Genomic DNA, 19,653 nt, shown 5'->3' with positions numbered 1-19,653 from the left:
CTGTTAACTCTAATAAGTATTAAATGTTGACAGTTAAATGATAGTGTTGGAGTAATTCACACAGGAATTTAGCTTTCTGATGCCTAACTATATGTAAACTGCTCCCATAGTCCTCTACGCAGACCACAGACATGATCAGTGTGATTTCCTCTTCTGTTTTCTTTACATGCCCAAGTTGATTACCAGTTGCTAGATGTAGGCAAGTGAAATGTTGACTATGTTAACAGGGTTTAGGCAGTTCAGACAGGTGAAATAAAGTTCTCAAGTTTTGGGAAATGTACTTAAGGCAGAACTAGTTAAAAGTGTCATCTGAACTTGTCTAAATGCAAAAGTGTTTTACTTGTTCTGAATGGCCACACTCGACAGCTTCGTATGGAGGGGCAGGATCAGATGAATTGTACAAACACACACTGACATTTTCAAAAGAATGAAAAATGAGAGCTTATGTTCAGTTCCTGCCTATTTTTCACCTCACCTACTTAGTAACCCACATCTGGCAAACAGCTGCCGAAAGGAGGCGTGATTGTCAGTTTGGGAAAGTTATAAAAGTGGTCAGACACAGGCCCAGGTTTCAGAAAGGCGTGGGGGAAAACAGTGTCGGACACTGTTCAACGATCAGACAAGCTGATACCTTTGCCCAGTCACTCCAGTTTCTATCTGCGCATCCAGTAAAAATACAGCTGGTTTAGCGTGTTTGGCCTAGCTTAGCACAAAGCAGAGCTTTGTGAAAACTGCTACATTGCACCTTCTGATAACTCCTCAGCGGTTTTATTTACAGGTTGCACCTTACGTCACACACGTAGAGCAGCAGTTTATAATTGGAACTGTTAATCGATCACAGTTGGGCACATGATTGCACGCAAGAGCAAGTTTTGTCTTGGTAGTGGTGTTGCCAACTCCATTCACCCTTGGATCAACTGGTTACTAGTTTACTAATGCACAAGATTTGTTTGGGTACCAGGGTCCAATTTGCATCCCATCCTCTAACTGAGACCCAGAATGTGACATCCTGTCCCACCTGCAGCAATCAACACGCTAGGTTGCTATGGCAGTTTTAATTCTTAAAATGTTTTCCCATTCTGATTATCAGAACATTTTTGGCATGAGGGTGAACTCACATGTTCTGACAGCCAATCATTTCTTCAATATAAGACAAAAACTTCCCTTATTTGACAACTGACTTCTAGGTGATGAATACAGCCAAACGTTTGCATTTTATTTCCTGTAAAACCACTTAGTGAGAAGCCTTGACATAACCAGGCCATGGTGTGTATGTGGTGTGTCTGTGAGAGTGTCTTTGTTTTCTGCAAGAGATGGCTGTAGACAGACCTGGAAAATCAACCTTTTAGCATGTAGACATAGGGTCTTCACTCTCTTCAACTTGGATTTACTAAAATATGAGAATATACAAGGACAACCAACTGACTGTACTGAAACTAAGTGTATTTAGCTTTAAAAAACCCACTATGAAAAAGATGAAGCTCTTTTTAATGCGTTTTTCTACTCAGTTCCTACTAATGATGAGTTGGTAGTCGTGTTGATGCTGTTTGAGGAACGTGACGATGAAGAGAAGGTGTGAGCCGGCTGCTGTGAAACTGCTCCTCCCCTCAGTGTCAATCCTCCAGGTTTTTCAGTTGTATTTTAATGTCCACTGTCACTCATACTCTGGAAGTGTAACGGACGTTGGCTTAATAAATGATTCATATGTCAAAGAAACAGGGGATGCTCTTTTACTTTCAACTGTGCCGCTGTGCGCTCGGACACAAGAACAAATGAAACGCTACATTTAATAAATGGAACATGCGTAGAAGTGATGAAATGTGTCCCATCTCATTACAAAGCTAAATGATGGATGTTCTACCGTAACTGGAATTCTGACAGAAACTAAATGTCAGTGTCTATGAGAACTTATGAAGCCACTCCTCCAGCTTCAAGCACTCGTGCTTCTAGCGTGGTTTCTATGATGTTCTGAGGGTTTTCTTGAACAGTGAAAAGTTGTTGCTGGAACCTTTGGAACTCTCTGAACTGAACTAAACGTACCACAGTCACTCTTCTCTTACAAGAAAACGACCAATTATGCATCAAGAGCTTTTTCCAGCCACTGCTCACTCCTACAGGGAGTGCTTTCTACTTCTATAGATGTTGCTCTAGCTTTGTTCACATGTTGCTGATGTGGTCAGCCATCGATTCGGTGGATTTCCATCCTTCCACCAGTAGAACACAGAATGGACGGAGCCTCTTCAGTGCAGTGCTCCACGTGTCGGAGTCTCGATCCCCTGGGTTTTTCCTGAGGTCAAGGGTCAATCGTTGTGGGGGACAATGTGTCCTCAAACTCTTAGCAAACTCCAGCAGCTCAGCAGGCTGAATGAAGTTGGAGCTGTTGAGGACAAAAGGCAGCACATGGAAATCATGTAAGAAAACCTTACTGTACACAGGGGTGAGAGTTACAAGTAAAAGTCCTGCATTCAAAATGTCCAGAAGTATTATCAGCCAAATCAAAAGTATAAGTACTTATTAAAGCCCATCTCAGTGTTCCATATATTGGAACACTGACACATGCCTTTGATGTGAGAGACCCGGGTTCGAATCCACTGCGAGACACCATTGTGTCCCTGAGCAAGACACTTAACCCCTCGTTGCTCCCCCTCGTTGAGGTGTGTGACCTCTGACATGTATAGCAGTTATAAGTCGCTTTGGATAAATGCGTCAGCTAAATGAATAAATGTAAAATGTAATTATTACAGATACTGAGGCATTGAAATGTTGTATGTGACTTGGTGGAGCTACACTTTACTATTTTCTATATCATTTCATAGTTACATTTATAACTATGCATCATATTTTATAAGCTAATCATATGTAAAATCGCAGCACAGGATAATTAAGTGTGCTATAAGGCCTTATAATGCATTACAGTGTACCTCTACATGTATTAAAATGAATCTGCTGCGGTTTTGGGGGGTAGCCAACAGGGGCCAACCCCCCCACCCCACCCCCCATGCCCCCCCCTCTGAACGAAGTCTACAACAGCCCTATTGAATTGGCCGCCGCGGGCCACATCCGGCCCAGCACCTAATCTGACAACAAAAGTAAACTACATGTATAGTGTATGAAAGTAGCTGAAGAGCGAGCTATATCGTTTCCTTCTCATCTTTGTTGAGGTTCACGTGCGCTGTACCAATCACCGCCAATCAAGGCTCAACATAACTGTCCGACCTGCTGCCTCTCCGCTCCTGTGTGTCTGCAGAGCGCCTCCACACACACACGCACGCCAGCAGCAGCAGAGGGAGGAGGAGGACAGGAGGGACTGAGCTGTTCATTCTTTCTAAACTTCACTCACTATGTTGATGTCAGGAATAGGATTTATTTTACTGACATGTTAGATTTGTTTCCAGTGAGGTATTAGTGACTTTGCTGTAAATCCTGTTGCTACTCTAGAAACAACATTTAGTTAATAAAAATGTTACATTCTCTTTTTAAATAATATATTCAATTATTTAGTAATAAATAGGACTGATAAGAGCATCGATAAAGAACTGAACAAATAATGATTACCAATACAAGTGTGTCAATAAAATCTTAACTCCAACTAGTGAGAAAATGTCCGGCCCATCTCTGTGTCCTGGTTTTACAATCCAGCCCAATCGAATCTGTAATTGAACAGCCCTGGTCTACAGTGATCAAATATATCTTCCTTTAGACGAAATGTACATTAAACAGAATGCAGCATTGTAGACAATATTTTGTCCTTGTACACCATGTTTCCACTGCATGGATAGCCTTTGGATCTTGCTGGAAATTGAGTCCCCCTCCTTAAAGGTATAATTATTATCATAACAATTTAATAAAGCACTTTTCATACACAAAAAGCGATAACAGTAGCCTACTGGTCCTACCAGGCTGGACATGAAGTCTGCCAAAATATGTGTCCCCGTCCATAATGCACAGATGATGGCCAAGTATTTTGTTTTAGGCATTTCATGTCAGGACTAATAACAGCGGTGAATATGGAGACGTTTGTTGTTTCCTAGCAAAAGTTATGGTGGGATACAAAATACAAACTGGTATCCAGAGAGTGTCTGGGGCTAGGTATGGCTAATGTCTAGAGCTGATTCTGTTCATAAACCTTACAAAGACATGTTGCATCAAAGAATGTACTGTCACTTGAGCTAAAGTTAACAGGAAGGTTGTTTTTGTATAATGTAATTCAGGCCCCCTCAATAAGACTGGTCTAGAACCGCCACTGAAATGAACGGTGTTGGATAAAACATGTTTTCCATTCATCATTGGACATGTAATACTTTTGTGGTATATGTTGTACACTTTCTTGAGGTGGCACTAGTCCCACCACAGTGTAGAGTTTTTTCACCTTGAAGTCTGGAGCCTTTTCATTTATCCTGACTTGGAAATGGCTGAAATACTCTGTATTGTGGTACTTAACTGGCCAGGGGTACAGTAATTAGCTAATAAGTAAAAATTCTAATGCAGGCCACCAGTGTTGAAGCCTAAGGTGAGGCTATATCCTGCTGTGGTCTGTAGTGCTCAAGGTTATCATCGTTAACGAAATAACGAAACTAGATGTGAAAAAACATTGAGTCGTTAACTGAAATAAAAATAAAAACAAGGCTTTACAAAAAAACGCTAACTAAATTGAAAGTCCTTAGTTTTCGTTTATTTATTTCATAGGACCTAATAAGCCTACATTTTGAGTGGGTATGAAGCCGGTGGAACTGATGATGTGGGGCAGCTGGTCTGGCTGGACTAAATGGACCGGACCGGCAGTTCAGCGGTGATTAGCCGATAGGCACCTGTTGGTGAGCCGGCATCTGGCCGCAGCGTAGCACGTGGCGACCGCTGTTACGAGGAGAGCCCCATGGAACGTTAGTGGGAGGCTAACTCAGCCGGGGAGACCCAGGTAGGGATCAGCTGCGTGGCTGCGTGGCTGGTGCGATTGAACATGTTTTATATTCTCTTTTATAGCCTACATACATGTGTACAAAATAATATGAATGCAACAACTGTAAAGAGTTAACTGTTAATGTTAATGTCTATGTTTTGTTTGGCCTGCAGGTAGTGAGTCACTGTCTTGGTGGGTTTTCTATTCCGGTGGTCTGGCTTAGAGCTCATCCTGCATGTGGGAAGAACTTGTCCCTAGTACACTGACTGCGAGCTCTCGGTGTGCTGGGTTAACATGTTGCCTGGTCATTATATTTACTGCTTGTCAGCTAGTGTGTGTTTTATGGGCTCATTGATTTCTCAGCCAAACTGTCTCTTTGTGCTTCACCTTGTTTTAATGCCTCTTTTTTGATTAATAAAGGTTTAGATTTCCAGTATAAAATATAAAAACTAATGAAAAATCCAAAACTATAATAAGCTTGGTAGTGCTTACCTGATGTCCAGTCGTTTCACAGAGCTTGGTGAAGATCCTGAGAACAGCTCTGCCAGCACGCACACGTTCTTGGCTGTTGGCACAGACGGGCGCATTAGTTTACAACCATTCATGAGTTAGAGATCCACCAAAAGCACAAACACAAGTCACCTTTCTGTTGATCTGGAGTCCAAGTGAGTCTGAAAAAAAAACAACAACAACAAAACAAAAATCCCACATCCAGACATGTAAAAAAGAAAGATAAAACAAACGACAAATAAATCAGAAACACTTCATCCCTGTCCAGACTGTTCAAGCCAAAAACTACTCAAGCAGAAATACTGTTACTTTGCAAAAGCATGTACTCAGGTAGAAGTAAAAGTAGAGTAGCGTCCAAAGTATTTAGTGAAAGAGTGATATGAGTGTAACAGCCACACTGCATTTTATTTGATATGGATGTGACTGGAATCATTTCAGCCACCGATGATCTTCCTCAAGTGAACATACACCGTATTTAGTTCTCCTGCCGCATACACCAGGACAATATCCCAGTGTGATATCACTAAATATCACAGTCATATATTAAGTACACTAAGAAGTAAAGATTTAAATGACATGCTTTGCTTGTTGTCTCCTAACACACACTGGTCTATTAAAAAAAGTAAATATAAAGAGTGTCAACATGTTGACTTTGTCACTTTTACCTGAGGAAGACCAGTGGTGTGGTTCAAACGTTACAGGAGTCATGTCCACATGAAATAAAAGTAGTGTGTCCATAGTTTGGTCTCTACATTTCTGTCTCTTGGTCAGGCTGCACCGATGACAAATGCACACGGCTAACACCGTTAGCCTGAATCCTGACATTATGGCAGACAGCAGCAGCAGCAGCAACAGATTTCAAGCATTCCAGCCAGGCTCCCTATGATATCATTTTCATACTTTACCACTGAAGAAATGCTTTGATACAAGCAGAGGCTCAGAGTGGGTGCAGTTAGGAAATAATTGTTATATCGCAATTATAGCCTATATCTTTCATTATGACATACTGTATCACATATCAATTCAGAAGGTATCTGACTACTGGCACATTTCCCTTTCAATCAAAGTCATTTATATCCCAAAAGTAGAGCTGCAACGATTAATCGATTAGTTATCTACTATTTCAAGTGGAAAATGAGTGACACAGGAACCAACAATAAACACAAGTGAAGGCCGCTATCAAAGCAACATGGCCTTCAATAACACCTCAGCAGCTACAGTTCTACTCCATGTCCAGAGGAGCGGCCACTGTCAGTATCCACAGCAGATGTGAGGAGAGTCCTGCTGAGAGTGAATATGAGTAAAGCTGCTGGGCCTGATAACATTCCTGGCCGTGTACTAAAAACCTGAGCTAATCAGCTAGTTGATGTTGCTACTGACATTTTCAGCATCTCACTGTCTCAGGAGAGGGTCCCCACCTGCTTCAAGACAGCCACCATCGTTCCTGTACCTAAAAAGTCTGCAGTGTCTAGTCTGAACGTCTACCGCCCTCAGGCTCTCACCCCCATTCTGATGAAGTGCTTTGAGAAACTGGTTCTTCAGCACATGAAGAACAGAAGAGATCCTGCTGGGAGTCAGCCCAGAGTCAGGTAACGGGACTGGTACTGAAGTGAATGATGTGAAGCATGTGCTTACCTAGCCGATTCTGAGCAAGGCCAAGTGTGTGGAGAGAAGGCAGCGTCTTCAGAGCAGCCACCAGCTGCTGCAAACTCTCCTCTTTGTCGCTCGACTTCTCAAGAAGGCGGCAGTCGCTAAAGCGTAGTTCTGAGGGAGGGAGAGGAAAAAGACTTGGACTCTGGACTGGGCTCAGTACAAATTATAAAACTGTGTGGGTTGGGACACTGATGGAAATTAATAGTCACTTAAAGCTGCTCTAAGCACTTTTTCCATGTTGTCCCAGCTATAATTTAAGGACTTGAATACCCTATAATTTCACTTATGTCCTTACCCAAGGCCACAGAGCCTCAATCTTTGTGTCTAGAACACCTGAATATCAGCCCTGGTTTGTGTTTTAGCTGAAGCTTGTGAGCTCGTCACTTTTTACCCAGCCGTCTAATCACAGTGCAGGAGGGGCAGGACAAACACCGCACCATCACCAACACCGCACCATCACCATCAGTGGTTTCAGCTGGCAAAAAACGCTTTGGCGGACACGGGCCCTTAATGATACTGCTGTATGATGCAGCTTTAGAAATTCTGAAACTTTAGAACATTACATTAACCCGTTTTTTTTTAACCTCAGGGAGCCGCTGCCAAAACTGCTTTAAAGCCTCTATGTGTGGGACTCTGTCATGCCATGGAACAGCTATGAGCAGTCAAGCCGCGTTGCACAGCACGGTGTGGTGTTGATCTTGAGGCGTGTTGGAGGTGGGCTGGTTGCAGAAAACGCAGTAAGAGACTTGGTGGACACAGTGCACGCTGCTGCTTGTACTATTCCCTCCTCCTATTTAAAACGGGCAAAATACATTCATATATTGTTGTGTAGACCTGTTTTTATTGAAGAATAGCACCACTAACAAAGCTCCACTAACTATATGACAAACACATTTCATTTCCTATAACTTCACAATAGAAGCCAATCAGTGGTTTGCTGGTGGAAAGCTTTGGCTATAAAACAGAGGTCGATATGTACAAACTGGAACACAGAAGTGAAACTCCAAACCCCAGAATTCAGCAACAAGCTACGAAAGCACTAAGAGCTGAACACAGAGAGACATTTAGACAGAGCTTTCGCTCAGACCATCAGCACAGGGAAAACGTGTTTATCTGTGGAAGACACAGGCTGGCCCTACTGTGAGGCAGCTTATCCCAGCTTGACTTGGCACGGCTAAAATGGATTGACCCAGTCCATGGGAAAAGAAGACACTGCTGCTAGCCTTGCATACAACACAGACCTGAAACCAACTCTAGTCTACAAAAAAATGGCACCAGTATTTTTTCAGTTGCAGGAAGAAAATCAGTCTACTCTGATCTTCTGTTCAGGTGCCACAGGTGTTATCATTGATGGCTCTTCTCCTTTTCTTACCTTCCAACTTGCAGTCTCTCAGCAGATTTAGGATCTCAGGGAGACAATCAGACAGCTTCAAGTCCTCCAAGTTCAGACTCCTCAAGAAGTGATTAGACTCTATTAAGACCACATTAAAAAGGTGACCTCATGTCATTACTGACCGTGATTATGTTTGACAGTTTGTATAATATATATATATATATATATATATACACACATATACACACACACACACACACACACCCCCCCCAAAGAGGTCGGGCATCAGACAGTGACAGTGTGTAGAGCCACCATGATTTTTTTATTTCCACCAAGCCTTGTGATTGTTGGAACAATCACGATTTTGGTGAGTTTTATTTAGTTTCTGATGAGTTTGAATGAAGTGTGTTTTACAATTAGTTAACAAGGCAATTAGTTTGGTAAAAGAGAGGGACTTGAATTCAGAGGGTGTATGGTTGTATTTTTCTGTTTCATAAGGAATATAGATGCAAGAACATTTCCTGGGGATCAGCCTCACAGAGAACCTGACATGCTCGTTGGCTCACATCTCCACACTGTTAAAGACAGCTCAGAAACGGCTAGATTTCTTAAGGAAGCTTAAGAAGGCCAAATTCTTGTCAGCTTTTACAGAGGAGCAATAGAACAATCCTCTCTACACATAAGAGCCCCCAGCAGAAAAGCCCCACACCTTTTAGAAGGCCCGTGACAGTGACATGACACATTACCTGATAGAGTGGTGAGCAGTTGGCTTTGAGAGGAGCCAGTTGGTAATCTCATCCCAGCTACGTGAAGTGAGGTCAGACGTGGAGAGCGTCTCAGCACAGATGTGATAAAGTGCAGATCTGTTTGGAGCTCAGCTACCTTGACGGTCAGCTTCTCCAGGGGCAGCTCTGCTGAAAGGACGTTAATAACAGTCAGCTCAGGTTGGTTTTTAAATCTAAAGCAGTGTCCCCAAACCCGTAGACTTAAAACAATTAAACGATTAGTTGATCAATACAAGATTCACTGACAACAATTTGACTATTAATGAATCATTGAAGTCATTTTTGAGGTAAAAATGCCAAACATCATCCCCCAGTTCCAGCTTCTCCAGGGTGCTGCTTTTCTCAGTTCGATATAATTGTAAATCGAATATCTTTGGGTTTGAGTCTTTTCTGACTTACAAACAACAACCTACTGATTAACAAATACTGAAATAAAACATCAGCAGGTCTAACCCACTTTAACCCTGCTCACTTCACTTTGGTAGAAGCTTCACAGCACCTGGCATGTCTGCCTCAGCAGTCCTGGGATGATGTGGTGAGAAGCGTGGACCCCACATCACAGCCTGGATCTCTACATGCAGGGACGTCACATGTGGGACTGCATCCAGCAGAATCTCCATGAGCTGGGTGTACGGCAGGGCGCTGATGCTCAGATCGGTGAGGGAGCTGCGGGAGCTCTCAGACAGCTGCTTCAGGGCTCTGGCCAGGCCCAACACATCCAAGTCCCTGAAGGTCGCTGCACAAGCAAACAAAACTACTTATTCCTCAACAACAGAACAAACGTATCATTCAGTGTTGGAACTACTCTCTGAAAGTGAAATAATCTTCTATTTTAGCGTGGATCCTGGACTTAGTATTTGAATTAGTTTTCAAAGTGTGATTTCTTAAATTAACGACAAAGTATTTTTAACAATAAACCATTTAACCAGGTTCTGGGATACATTTCTCTGAGAACCCAGTACAATAGAGCTACATGGAATTTCCTGTAGCTTGTGTCGTCAAAAATGTTAAATCAAAAATACTCAACGCTGTGAGACATTTCCATTCACCCTCGTATTGGAATGGAGGGAGAAATCTCAGTTGGAATTTGGAAAATATATATATATATATTTTTTTTTACACTGACTTGAGCATGAGTGACTTCTGAGTGATTTTATGTAGCCCACCCTTACAAAGAAAACGAGATGGTTATTTTACGTTTCAAAATATTTCTGACTTAATGGTGTTAATGGTTTTTGTTCATTTACTACCAGGTCAGTACTGTGATTGACTGGAGACTATCCAGGGTGTACCTAGCCTCTTGCCCATTGTAAGCCCCCTGCAACCCTAAAGGATAAGCAGGTGTAGCTAATCGATGGATGGATGGAACTTTAAATGCTGTTGGCATTACTGGATTTAATGGAGAGAGAGATTTAAATACATTTTGTCACACTACTAAGCTGCAGTTGTGTTGTTCACCATTAATAATTTGCATTTCACACTCACCAGGCAGAACCAGAGCTGGGTATCAAACTTCAGTATTTTAAAAGGTAGTAAGCGATATGTGTCTGTAGTACACAGTGTCTAAAATGTCAAGTATCAAAACCCTGGTAGTGAATGCCTACCCAGCTGGATTTAAAATACTTCAAATGTATTCAACACATTTTTTAGAGCTCAAGGATACACACATTAGGCTTGGGTGATGTGGTAAATTTTCCACCTGGCCACTGTCAGCCCAACAACCGACGATGTATGTACTGTCCAATCGTCCATCCTAAATTGTCAACTGTCACTAATGCTAGAGGAAATTCAGAATCCAGTTTGTCAATGTTGCTGGTAGTGTGGAGGTGCACATTCATGGTCCCAAGACTGACACACTAATAAGCAAACTTACAAAAGCTGTGAAGACTTAGAGAGCGAAGGCAGAAAAATGTGGGCAGGGCGAAGTTCAGCACTCTCAGGGAGTCAGACCCACACTGCCTGATCTCCAGACAATTAATCTGGCCCCATGGACAAGCCCCTGCTGAGGGACCATCACATGGAGTGAAGGTTTGGCAAAGAAGCTGCGGGTCCACAGTAAAGTTTGCTTTTCCACATTCCTCCTCCTCCACAGACACAGGATCCAGCTTTGAGCGTTTGCATGGAGTGACTTCATCTTGATCTTCTGAAGCCCTGGTCCCATAACCTGGACTCAAACTGGCTCCACCTATTCTGGCTGAAGTGGCTTGTGTAACACAGTCTGCCCTACTTTGCATTAGGTTCTTCAGCTCAGGATTTACATAATGAGAACCCCGCCCATGTAGGAGCCAGGCCAGCCCAATAGGACACTGCACATGTACGATGAGTTCTTTAGCCACCCCGTGATCGAGCAGGCGATGGAGGACATACAAAGCAGTTTGTGTCTTCCTCTTTGATAGATCAATGGACTGCGAAACACCAACACTCCTGATCCGCTTCTCTAAGAGGTTCAGAAGAGGCCGATGCTCAGCAGTTAAACTTTGAAGGGGCTTATGCATGCTTGTAGTGAGTAAAAAATGTTTGATACATTTAGCTGCAGCCCACAGGAAGGATGGGCTGCTTAAATTTGTGATGTTTCTTTTGACGAAGGGGTTTGTGAAGCCGTAGAATACCAGCGTAAAAAGCATTCTCATAACTTCGTGTTTGGCCTCTTCTTCTGTGTTCAAGTCTATTACCTGAGAAGAAACACAGGAGACATTACATCTGGGTTCTAGATGTTTCTATCCATGTGAGGTTTTTTAAAGAAGACAATAAACCTACATGGTTAGGTCCACACATGTCCTGTAGAACTCCAACCCATCCTGAGTGAGTCGATATCCCTGAGAGAAGACAAACAAAAAATGGAAACGTATTTATGAATTCCACTGATTAAAACAAAAAGGAAGTCTGCATGACTAAAAAAATACTTCAACCAGAGTTCTGACCTCTCTGATTTAGGGCAGGCTGTAGCTCATCCAGTTGACATACAGTCAGATGAGGAAGAAGATCCTTAACGAGAGGCGTTGGAAGATCTGCGTTATGACAGATGGGTTAGGACATTCCAACAGTGGACTCAACACTTTCACAACAATTTGAAAAAACTCACTATAGCTACTATGAATGGGTGGTGTGCTCTGGTAACAGGAGGGCAACAACTTTTAGCTTTTAAGTGCATTGAAATGACAAAAATCTGTAAAAAAAAAGCAGACAGTCAAAGGTCTGTGGATGTTGAAATGTGGACTGTGAGCTAAGGGAAGATTACCTCATAGGTGTCATTTACACTGGGGACGCTGGGGACATGTCCCCACCACTTTTTGAAAGCATTTGTTAAAAATGTTCTGAAAAACAGCTTGCACCAAATGTAAATGCTTTTTGCACAGTAAGACAACTTAGCAATTTAAATAGAGGAGAAACAGATCAGACTTAACTTTCTTTTTTAAAATAGTATGGTGGTGGCGCATAGATAAGATGCTTGCCTTTGGTGTAGGAAACCCAGGTTCGATTCCCACTGTGAGACATCCTTTGTTTCCCTGAGCAAGACACTTAACCCCTCGTTGCTCCAGAGGCGTGCAACCTCTGACATGTGAAGCAATTGCAAGTCACTTTGGATAAAGACGTCAGCTAAATTGATAAAGTGTTTCATCACACCCCTAATTTGAGCCCTTAAATATGCCCACCACTTTTGAAAACAAAGTGACGCCCTTGGATTACCGTACTCATTTTTCAATCACTCACAACTCAAAAACTCACAACTTTGAGATTTTAGGGGTAGAGTTCCATGTAGCTAGCTCCAGATGGGTGACAAATGACAGGAAATACTAACATGAAGTGTGTCAGTATGGAGAGGCCACCAGCAGGCTCCAGAACAGCTTCAGGGTCGTGCCAAGTCTGTGCTGGAGGGACCAGCGTCCCTCCTCATGAGAATCCCTCATTTATTTACACACCACCTTTATTCAATCAGGTAATTAAACCACAGACACGGTTGGACATATCAAGAGGACATATAGCATCAGAAACGTCACTAAATAGATTTGAAGATGAAACTTTCTAATTTATTATTTGGTCTTATGGTGGTGGAGAGCACTGTCCATAGGTGTGACGAGATCTGGAGCGTGTTCAGCGCTGACAAAACGTAGCAAAACGGGGGGTTTTTAACCGAAAGGTTGGTGCCTGAACCACTAGGTGCGTTTGACTTCATGCAAAACGTCATCATGTCACATGACATTAAAACCTCGCAGGAGCAAGGAGGCTGCAGGCGCCAAGTGACATGATGACGTTTTTTTGGGAGGTGGAAGTGAACGGAGGTCGGAATTGTGTTTGAGCGTGCTACTGAGAACGAGCGTTGGTATTTGGCGAATTTGTGCAGCGGAACTGTGCCGCGAATGTAATTCTCATGGGTAAAAGTACGGATGGAGATAGTGATAGTATGCCGTGGCAGGATGTAAATAATAAGAGGAAAGGAAGGTGCGATAGTTCTGGAAGTTCAACCTATGACGTGGAGGTGGTGACATTTCCGCTGCACAAATCTGTCCAACACAACGCTGTCAATGTCGGATACCCAGCTTAAAAAAAGTTATTAGCCAGCATGCAAGGGGCCTAGCAAAGAAGGAGAGCTAAGCTCCGCCCGCCACAGTTACACTGTCATCTGTGGGAAACACTGAAGAGAGTTTATCCCAGCACCAATTAGATGTTTCAAGTGTCAAAGAATGGGACACACTGCTGGACAATGTAAAGGAAAACAAAGATGTGCTAGGTGTGGAGGTGAACATGAATATGGAAAATCTGGCCAGGATACAAAAGTGAAATGTTGTAATTGCGGCGGTGAGCATAGCGGTGCTTTTGGAGGATGCCCTGTTCAAAGGCAAGCTAGAGAGGTACATATATATAAAGTAACTAATCAGGTATCTTATGCTGATGCAGCAAAAAAAAAGTGAAGGAAAGTGAACTATTCAGATCCAGTGTTACACAAGTAGTAAATAGAGCCCAAGAGTCTGAGAACAGACGAGTAATTGAGGTTTCATCTCCAACACCAAGTCAGAGGCAAACAGAAACAAATCCAAGGATATTAATGAAGACACTGATTGTGGGTAAAACCAACTTTGTTGCTTTCATCTGTAAGACTGTAAATGTGGCAATACAGCAGAAGAAAAAGTGATAGAATCAAGACAATTGTAGAGGCAGCCATAGAGATACTGGGGATCATGGAAGTTACAGCTGAACTGATTCATGAGATGTTGAACCCGACTAATGGAGTGTCTCAAGGCGATTAGCCTCATTATGGTATTTCATATCCTCCACTGGAATGCCAGAAGTTTAATTGCAAATGGACAAGAGTTCAAGAAGGTTGTAACTGATCTGGAAGATGTTATGATGTACCTGATGTTATGTGTATACAAGAAACTTGGTTCAGACCACATTTGGAGGCTACAACTCGGTTAGATGTGACAGAATTGGAAAACAAGGTGGAGGATGTGTAACATTTATTAAAGATACTTTAGCATATAGAAGGGTAACCGTTCCAAATGAGTATGGATGTGTAGTAGTAGAAATGTGTAGTCCCAGAGGAAATATCAAAGTAGTCAATTTTTATAATCCGTGCAAGAAATTATCAATGCAAACATTCCATGAGATCTCAGAAAGTGTAGATAGAGAAATATGGTGTGGAGACTTTAATGCTCACAATACTCTGTGGAGAAGTGACCATACAGGCACTAATGGAGAAGTAGTTGAAGAACTAATCGAGGAGAGATCACTTTCTTGGCTTAATGATGGAAGAGGTACCAGGGTTAATGTTACAAGAAATTCAGTTTCTTGTATAGATCTTACTTTAGTCTCAGTAAATATGAGTAATTTATGTGAATGGAATGTAAAGAATGATACCAACATAGGGAGTGATAACTTTCCAATATTGTGTTCCATGAACTTTGATATGTATGTTCAGGAAGGTCATGTAATAGAGAGATGGTGTTTTCATAAAGCTAACTGGGAAAAAAATAAGAGAACTTTGTACTGAATATTCTGAAAGAATATCAATGGAGGGTGATGTAAATAGCTGCGCAGCAGCATTGACTTCCATGATTACTAGTGCTGCAACAACCTGCATCCTTAAGAGCACAGTGAATGAGAAAAAGAAAATAGTTCCATGGTGGAACGATGAATGTAAAAATGCTATAAAAGACAGAAATCATGCATTCAGAATTTTAAGAAAGCATTTGAGCCAAGACAATCTGATTGACTATGAAAGAAAGAGGGCTATGGCACGGAAAATAATTAAGTCATCCAAGAAGAATGCATGGAGGCAATTCTGCTCCATTGGTAGAGAAGTTAAATTGGGTGACATTTGAGCAATGATCAAAAAGATGAGTGGGAAAGAAAATCAGTTAAAATCCCAGTGCTGATAGATGGAGAACACCTGGCAATTACAAATAAGGAGAAAGCTGAGCTACTAGGTAAGAAGTTTGCAAGTGTACATAGTGGGAGTCATTTAGATGAAATACATAACCAACGGAAAAAGGATATTTTAAGAACATATAGTGATGTAACTTAGAAAAAAGATAGTGATGAATCGGCAATTGACATGGACTTTTCATTACGAGAGTTAAAAATGGTCCTAGATGGAAGTGGATATACAGCTCCAGGACAAGATCAACTATGCTATGCTATGTTTAGACAATTACCAAAAGAAGTCTTGGAAATGATGCTAAAACTGTTCAATAAGATATGGAGAGAAGGTGTAATGCCTGATAGTTGGAAAAGTGCTCTGATAGTACCTTTTGGTAAACCTGGTAAAGACACAATTAATGCAGGAAACTACAGACCTATAGCCTTAACATCGCACTTGTGTAAATGGATGGAAAAGATAATTGTCTGTAGATTGTCATATTATTTAGAGCAAAGAGGACTGCTAAACAAATACCAAAGTGGACTTCGTAAAGGAAGATCTACGGTAGACGCTTTAGTTAAAGTTAGCAATGAGGCAGAAAAGGCAGTTAGTATGAAAGAGGTCATGGCTATAGTATATTTTGATATTGAGAAAGCTTATGATTCAATGTGGAGAGAAGGACTACTGATAAAAATGCATGAAATGGGTATTGGCGGAAGACTATACAACTGGGTTTTAGACTTCCTGTCTAACTGAACTTTCGTTGTTAAAGTTGGAGATGCTGTGTTGGAGGATTTTGAAATTGAAAATGGTATTCCTCAAGGGAGCGCTATAAGCCCTGTTCTGTTTAACATCATGATAAATGACATTTTTGTAAATGTTGGTAGAGATATTGGATCATCACTTTATGCAGATGATGGGGCTATATGGAAAAGAGGGAAAAACATTAGGCATGTGACTAATAGCATACAGAGTGCTATATTAAAAGTTGAAAGATGGTCATATGATTGGGGATTTAAGATGTCAGTCGTAAAGTCATGCTATATGTTCTTTACCAGAAAGAGAAATATTAATAACACAAAGCTTAAATTGTATGGACAAAATATGGAAAGAGTTCAAGTATGTAGGATTGTGGTTTGATGAGAAATGTGTATGGAGGAATCATGTTAAACAGGTTGAAACAAAATGTAAAAAAGGTACTGAATCTCATGAGGTCAGTTTCTGGTTACCAATGGGGAGCAGATAAACAATCACTACTAGATATTTACAGGGCTTTAATACGATCGTCTATTGATTATGATTGTATGGTATGTGGAGCAGCAGCCAAGAGTATTTTAGAAAAACAGAATACAGTTCAGAGCTCTAAGACTCAGCATAGGTGCAGTGAAAACAACCCCTACTAATGCACTGCTGGTAGAAGCTGATGAATTGCCATTATATTTGAGATGTTCTAAGTTGTCTTTAGCATATTGGGTCAAGTTAAAAGGATCTGGAGAGGAACAACCTGCAACAAAGGTTCTGTGTGACTGTTGGGAATATACACAACAACTGAAAGGTAAAGGATTTGGCTGGAATATTAATGCAGTAGCAGAAGAATACGGATTAAATAACATAGAATACGGACCAATTACTGTATGGGATAATGTTCCTCCGTGGATATTTCCTATGCCCAATGTGGACCTGAAGCTTCTAGAGAAGAAGAAAGAATGGAGTGAAAGTAATGTGGATAATATTGGATATTTGGTTCAAGATTATGTGAAGAGGAATTATTATAATTATATGCTATTATCTACTGACGGATCAAAAGATCCAGGGACTGAGCACGTAGGATCAGGAGCATACACACCTGAGTTTGATGTAGTTATATGTAAAAGAATTAATGATAAATTACCTGTATATCCAGCAGACATGGTTGCTATTATTTTAGGGTTACAATGGATAGAAGAGGTGAGGCCTGAGAGAGTTGTCATTTGTTCAGACTCCACTGCAGCCCTGTATAGTTTAAATTCCAAAAAGACAGTAAGAGATTATCTATTGATTGATATATGTACAATAATGCTAAGAATACAAAAAGCTGGAGTTGATGTGCAATTTGTCTGGGTCCCTGCTCATGTTGGTGTTGATGGGAATGAGAAAGCAGATGAGACTGCAAAGACGGCGTTGAAATTAAAAGATGATGAAATAATGCAAGTTCCCTTTGGAAAAGCAGAGGCCAAATCATTAATTAGAACAGCAGTGAGTGACGTATGGCAGAAGAAGTGGGACACAGACACTAAAGGGAGACACTATTACAGCATACAGAAATCAATTAAGGTGAAGGGTTTCAAAGGGAAATGTAGTAAAGTGGCTTTTTCAACATTAAGGCTTGGACATACTGGGTTAAAATCAACGCTTTATTTAATGGCAAAATGTGTGTCTGATAAATGTGAGGTTTGTAAAGTTCCTGAATATGTTGAGTATGTCATCATGAAGTGTAGTAAATATAATTCTGAGAGAAAGATCTTACGTGAAGATATATTGAATTTAGAAGGAATTTTAGGGATGAGTGAGGAAACAAGGGAGTGCTGCAAACCTCTCTTTAATTTTCTCAAATCTACAGGATTAGATCATAACGGCCTTTTTGTTTGTTTGATTTAATTTTGTTTTGTTTTCAGTTTATTTACCTTTTGTTTCACTGAACCTGTCACCTGAAGTACTAAAACCTTGATATTACACACTCCGGTACAGTAGGTGGCGGTATGCACCTGAACAAGTTGGTTGCGATCCGCCATAAAACCCAGAGAAGAAGAAGAAGAAGCTACATGCTACTCGCCTGAACACCTTGTTGTTTACGCAAGCGCACTGCATTTCCCTGCCTTTATAACACCGTTGTGTTTACAAACTTATCGCAGCTGATTGGCACTTGTGACACTTGTAACTCTTGTGACACGGCCACCACACGGGAGAAAACAGACCTCCAAGCCGGTTGCGGAACGTTGCAAGGGAACGTGGTTCAATCAGAAAACGTTTTGAGATTGAACTCGCCCCAGGTGACGGCAAAGGCCGTAACCACTTTTTTGACAACATGTTCACACTCTCCAACCCGTTCAGTGAGCCCTGGTGCACGGCAGCATCTGTACTTGATGGTTTTATCCACTGTTCTAATCTTATTCGGGGTTTTCCTTTCATTCGTCCCTCGTCTAACGTCTCCCCTTTCAACACATGCAGCGTTAACGTTAGGTAGCGTTACTTAGTCAATATTTGGCGCGACTCCTTGTTCTGTGTGTTAGCTAGCTATTCGTGTTCTTCCAGGCTAAGTAACGTTACAGGAACATTTAAGCGTAAATATCCCCCACTTACCAAGAACAGCCTCAATGCCCAGGACAGCAAAATGTTTCCGGACAGCTTTGAAACATGTCTCCTTCAGACACATCTCCTGTCGGTTTCTTGTGTCTGCTCTCCGGGCAGTGTTGGCCATTGTTTAATAATTCTGTGTATCGTTGCTAATAACGATGCTAAAAGTGCCCAGCTGACAGGACACTGGTTCCTCCCGCGTCCCCGTCTCTCCTTTCCCTTAATGTTGTGGTTTTATGGAGGCTTGCACACAATGCTATAGTAGTTCGTTGGTTTTGATGTCGGACTACAAACCAGTACGAAAGCTACATGGCGCCACCTCCTGTACCGCAGCATTAACGACTCTAAATATTTTCTTTCTTACCTTACTAATAGCTCAGGCACACTTTTCATTGATGATGTAAATAAAGATGTAATTATTCAGTGATAAGTGAATTTGTCCTAGTTTAATGCTCTTTTAGCCCATTAATCAGCAGCCTTGTTTCCTTCTATCCTACAGAGATGTATTCACAGTTGCCACAGGCTAATAATAATAATTTAACAGCTTTATTTGTAGGCTATAGTAGCCTACTTTTAAATACAGGTAATAAAGTGCTTTACCTCAATCAATGTAACAGACAAGTTGAATAAAAATCAGTAACGTTAGCCTATATCACAGATGTGGTGTGAAACAAATAAAACATAATGTACAATTAAAGAACAAATAAATGAAGAATCACATAGGTAACTTAGTGGTTTGAATTGAATTAATAAAACATAAACAGAAATTGCCTACAAATAAAAT

The 19,653-nt window shown here is 41.3% G+C and overlaps 1 protein-coding gene across 4 annotated transcripts; it reads right to left on the bottom strand.

Annotated features, from left to right (window-relative positions):
• Window positions 1-1,186: 1,186 nt before the first annotated feature.
• Window positions 1,187-19,143, bottom strand: lrrc41 (leucine rich repeat containing 41). 4 transcript variants are annotated; one of them, XM_038716887.1, is made up of 12 exons: window positions 18,876-19,133; window positions 17,428-17,528; window positions 17,161-17,225; window positions 12,100-12,186; window positions 11,936-11,994; window positions 11,052-11,850; window positions 9,678-9,914; window positions 9,140-9,307; window positions 8,433-8,531; window positions 7,043-7,171; window positions 5,390-5,462; window positions 1,187-2,377 (listed from the first exon to the last, which is right to left on the bottom strand). In XM_038716887.1, exons 5-12 carry the CDS (start codon window positions 11,951-11,953, stop codon window positions 2,158-2,160), a joined length of 1,743 nt encoding a protein of 580 aa, XP_038572815.1. In that variant the 5' UTR covers window positions 11,954-11,994; window positions 12,100-12,186; window positions 17,161-17,225; window positions 17,428-17,528; window positions 18,876-19,133; the 3' UTR covers window positions 1,187-2,157. The 4 variants fall into 4 exon arrangements, with proteins under 4 accessions (XP_038572815.1, XP_038572814.1, XP_038572812.1 ...); XM_038716886.1 differs by lacking the exon at window positions 17,161-17,225 and having other exon boundaries at window positions 18,876-19,136; XM_038716884.1 differs by lacking the exons at window positions 17,161-17,225; window positions 17,428-17,528 and having other exon boundaries at window positions 18,876-19,143.
• Window positions 19,144-19,653: the final 510 nt, after the last annotated feature.

Source organism: Micropterus salmoides, unplaced genomic scaffold (genome assembly GCF_014851395.1).
Source record: "Micropterus salmoides isolate LMB-PRFRI ecotype aquatic unplaced genomic scaffold, ASM1485139v1 Ms_hic_scaffold_13, whole genome shotgun sequence".
Lineage (NCBI taxonomy): Eukaryota > Metazoa > Chordata > Actinopteri > Centrarchiformes > Centrarchidae > Micropterus > Micropterus salmoides.
This window is presented reverse-complemented; position numbering and strand designations above follow the sequence as displayed.

Coding starts and splice junctions, on each gene's coding strand:
- lrrc41 (XM_038716884.1), bottom strand. CDS start 18,993: ATGGCCAACACTGCCCGGAGAGCAGACACAAGAAACCGACAGGAGATG. Junction 12,187..18,875: donor GGGCATTGAGGCTGTTCTTG/GTAAGTGGGGGA, acceptor GTCATAACGCAG/ATCTTCCAACGCCTCTCGTT. Junction 2,378..5,389: donor GTGAAACGACTGGACATCAG/GTAAGCACTACC, acceptor TGTCCTCAACAG/CTCCAACTTCATTCAGCCTG.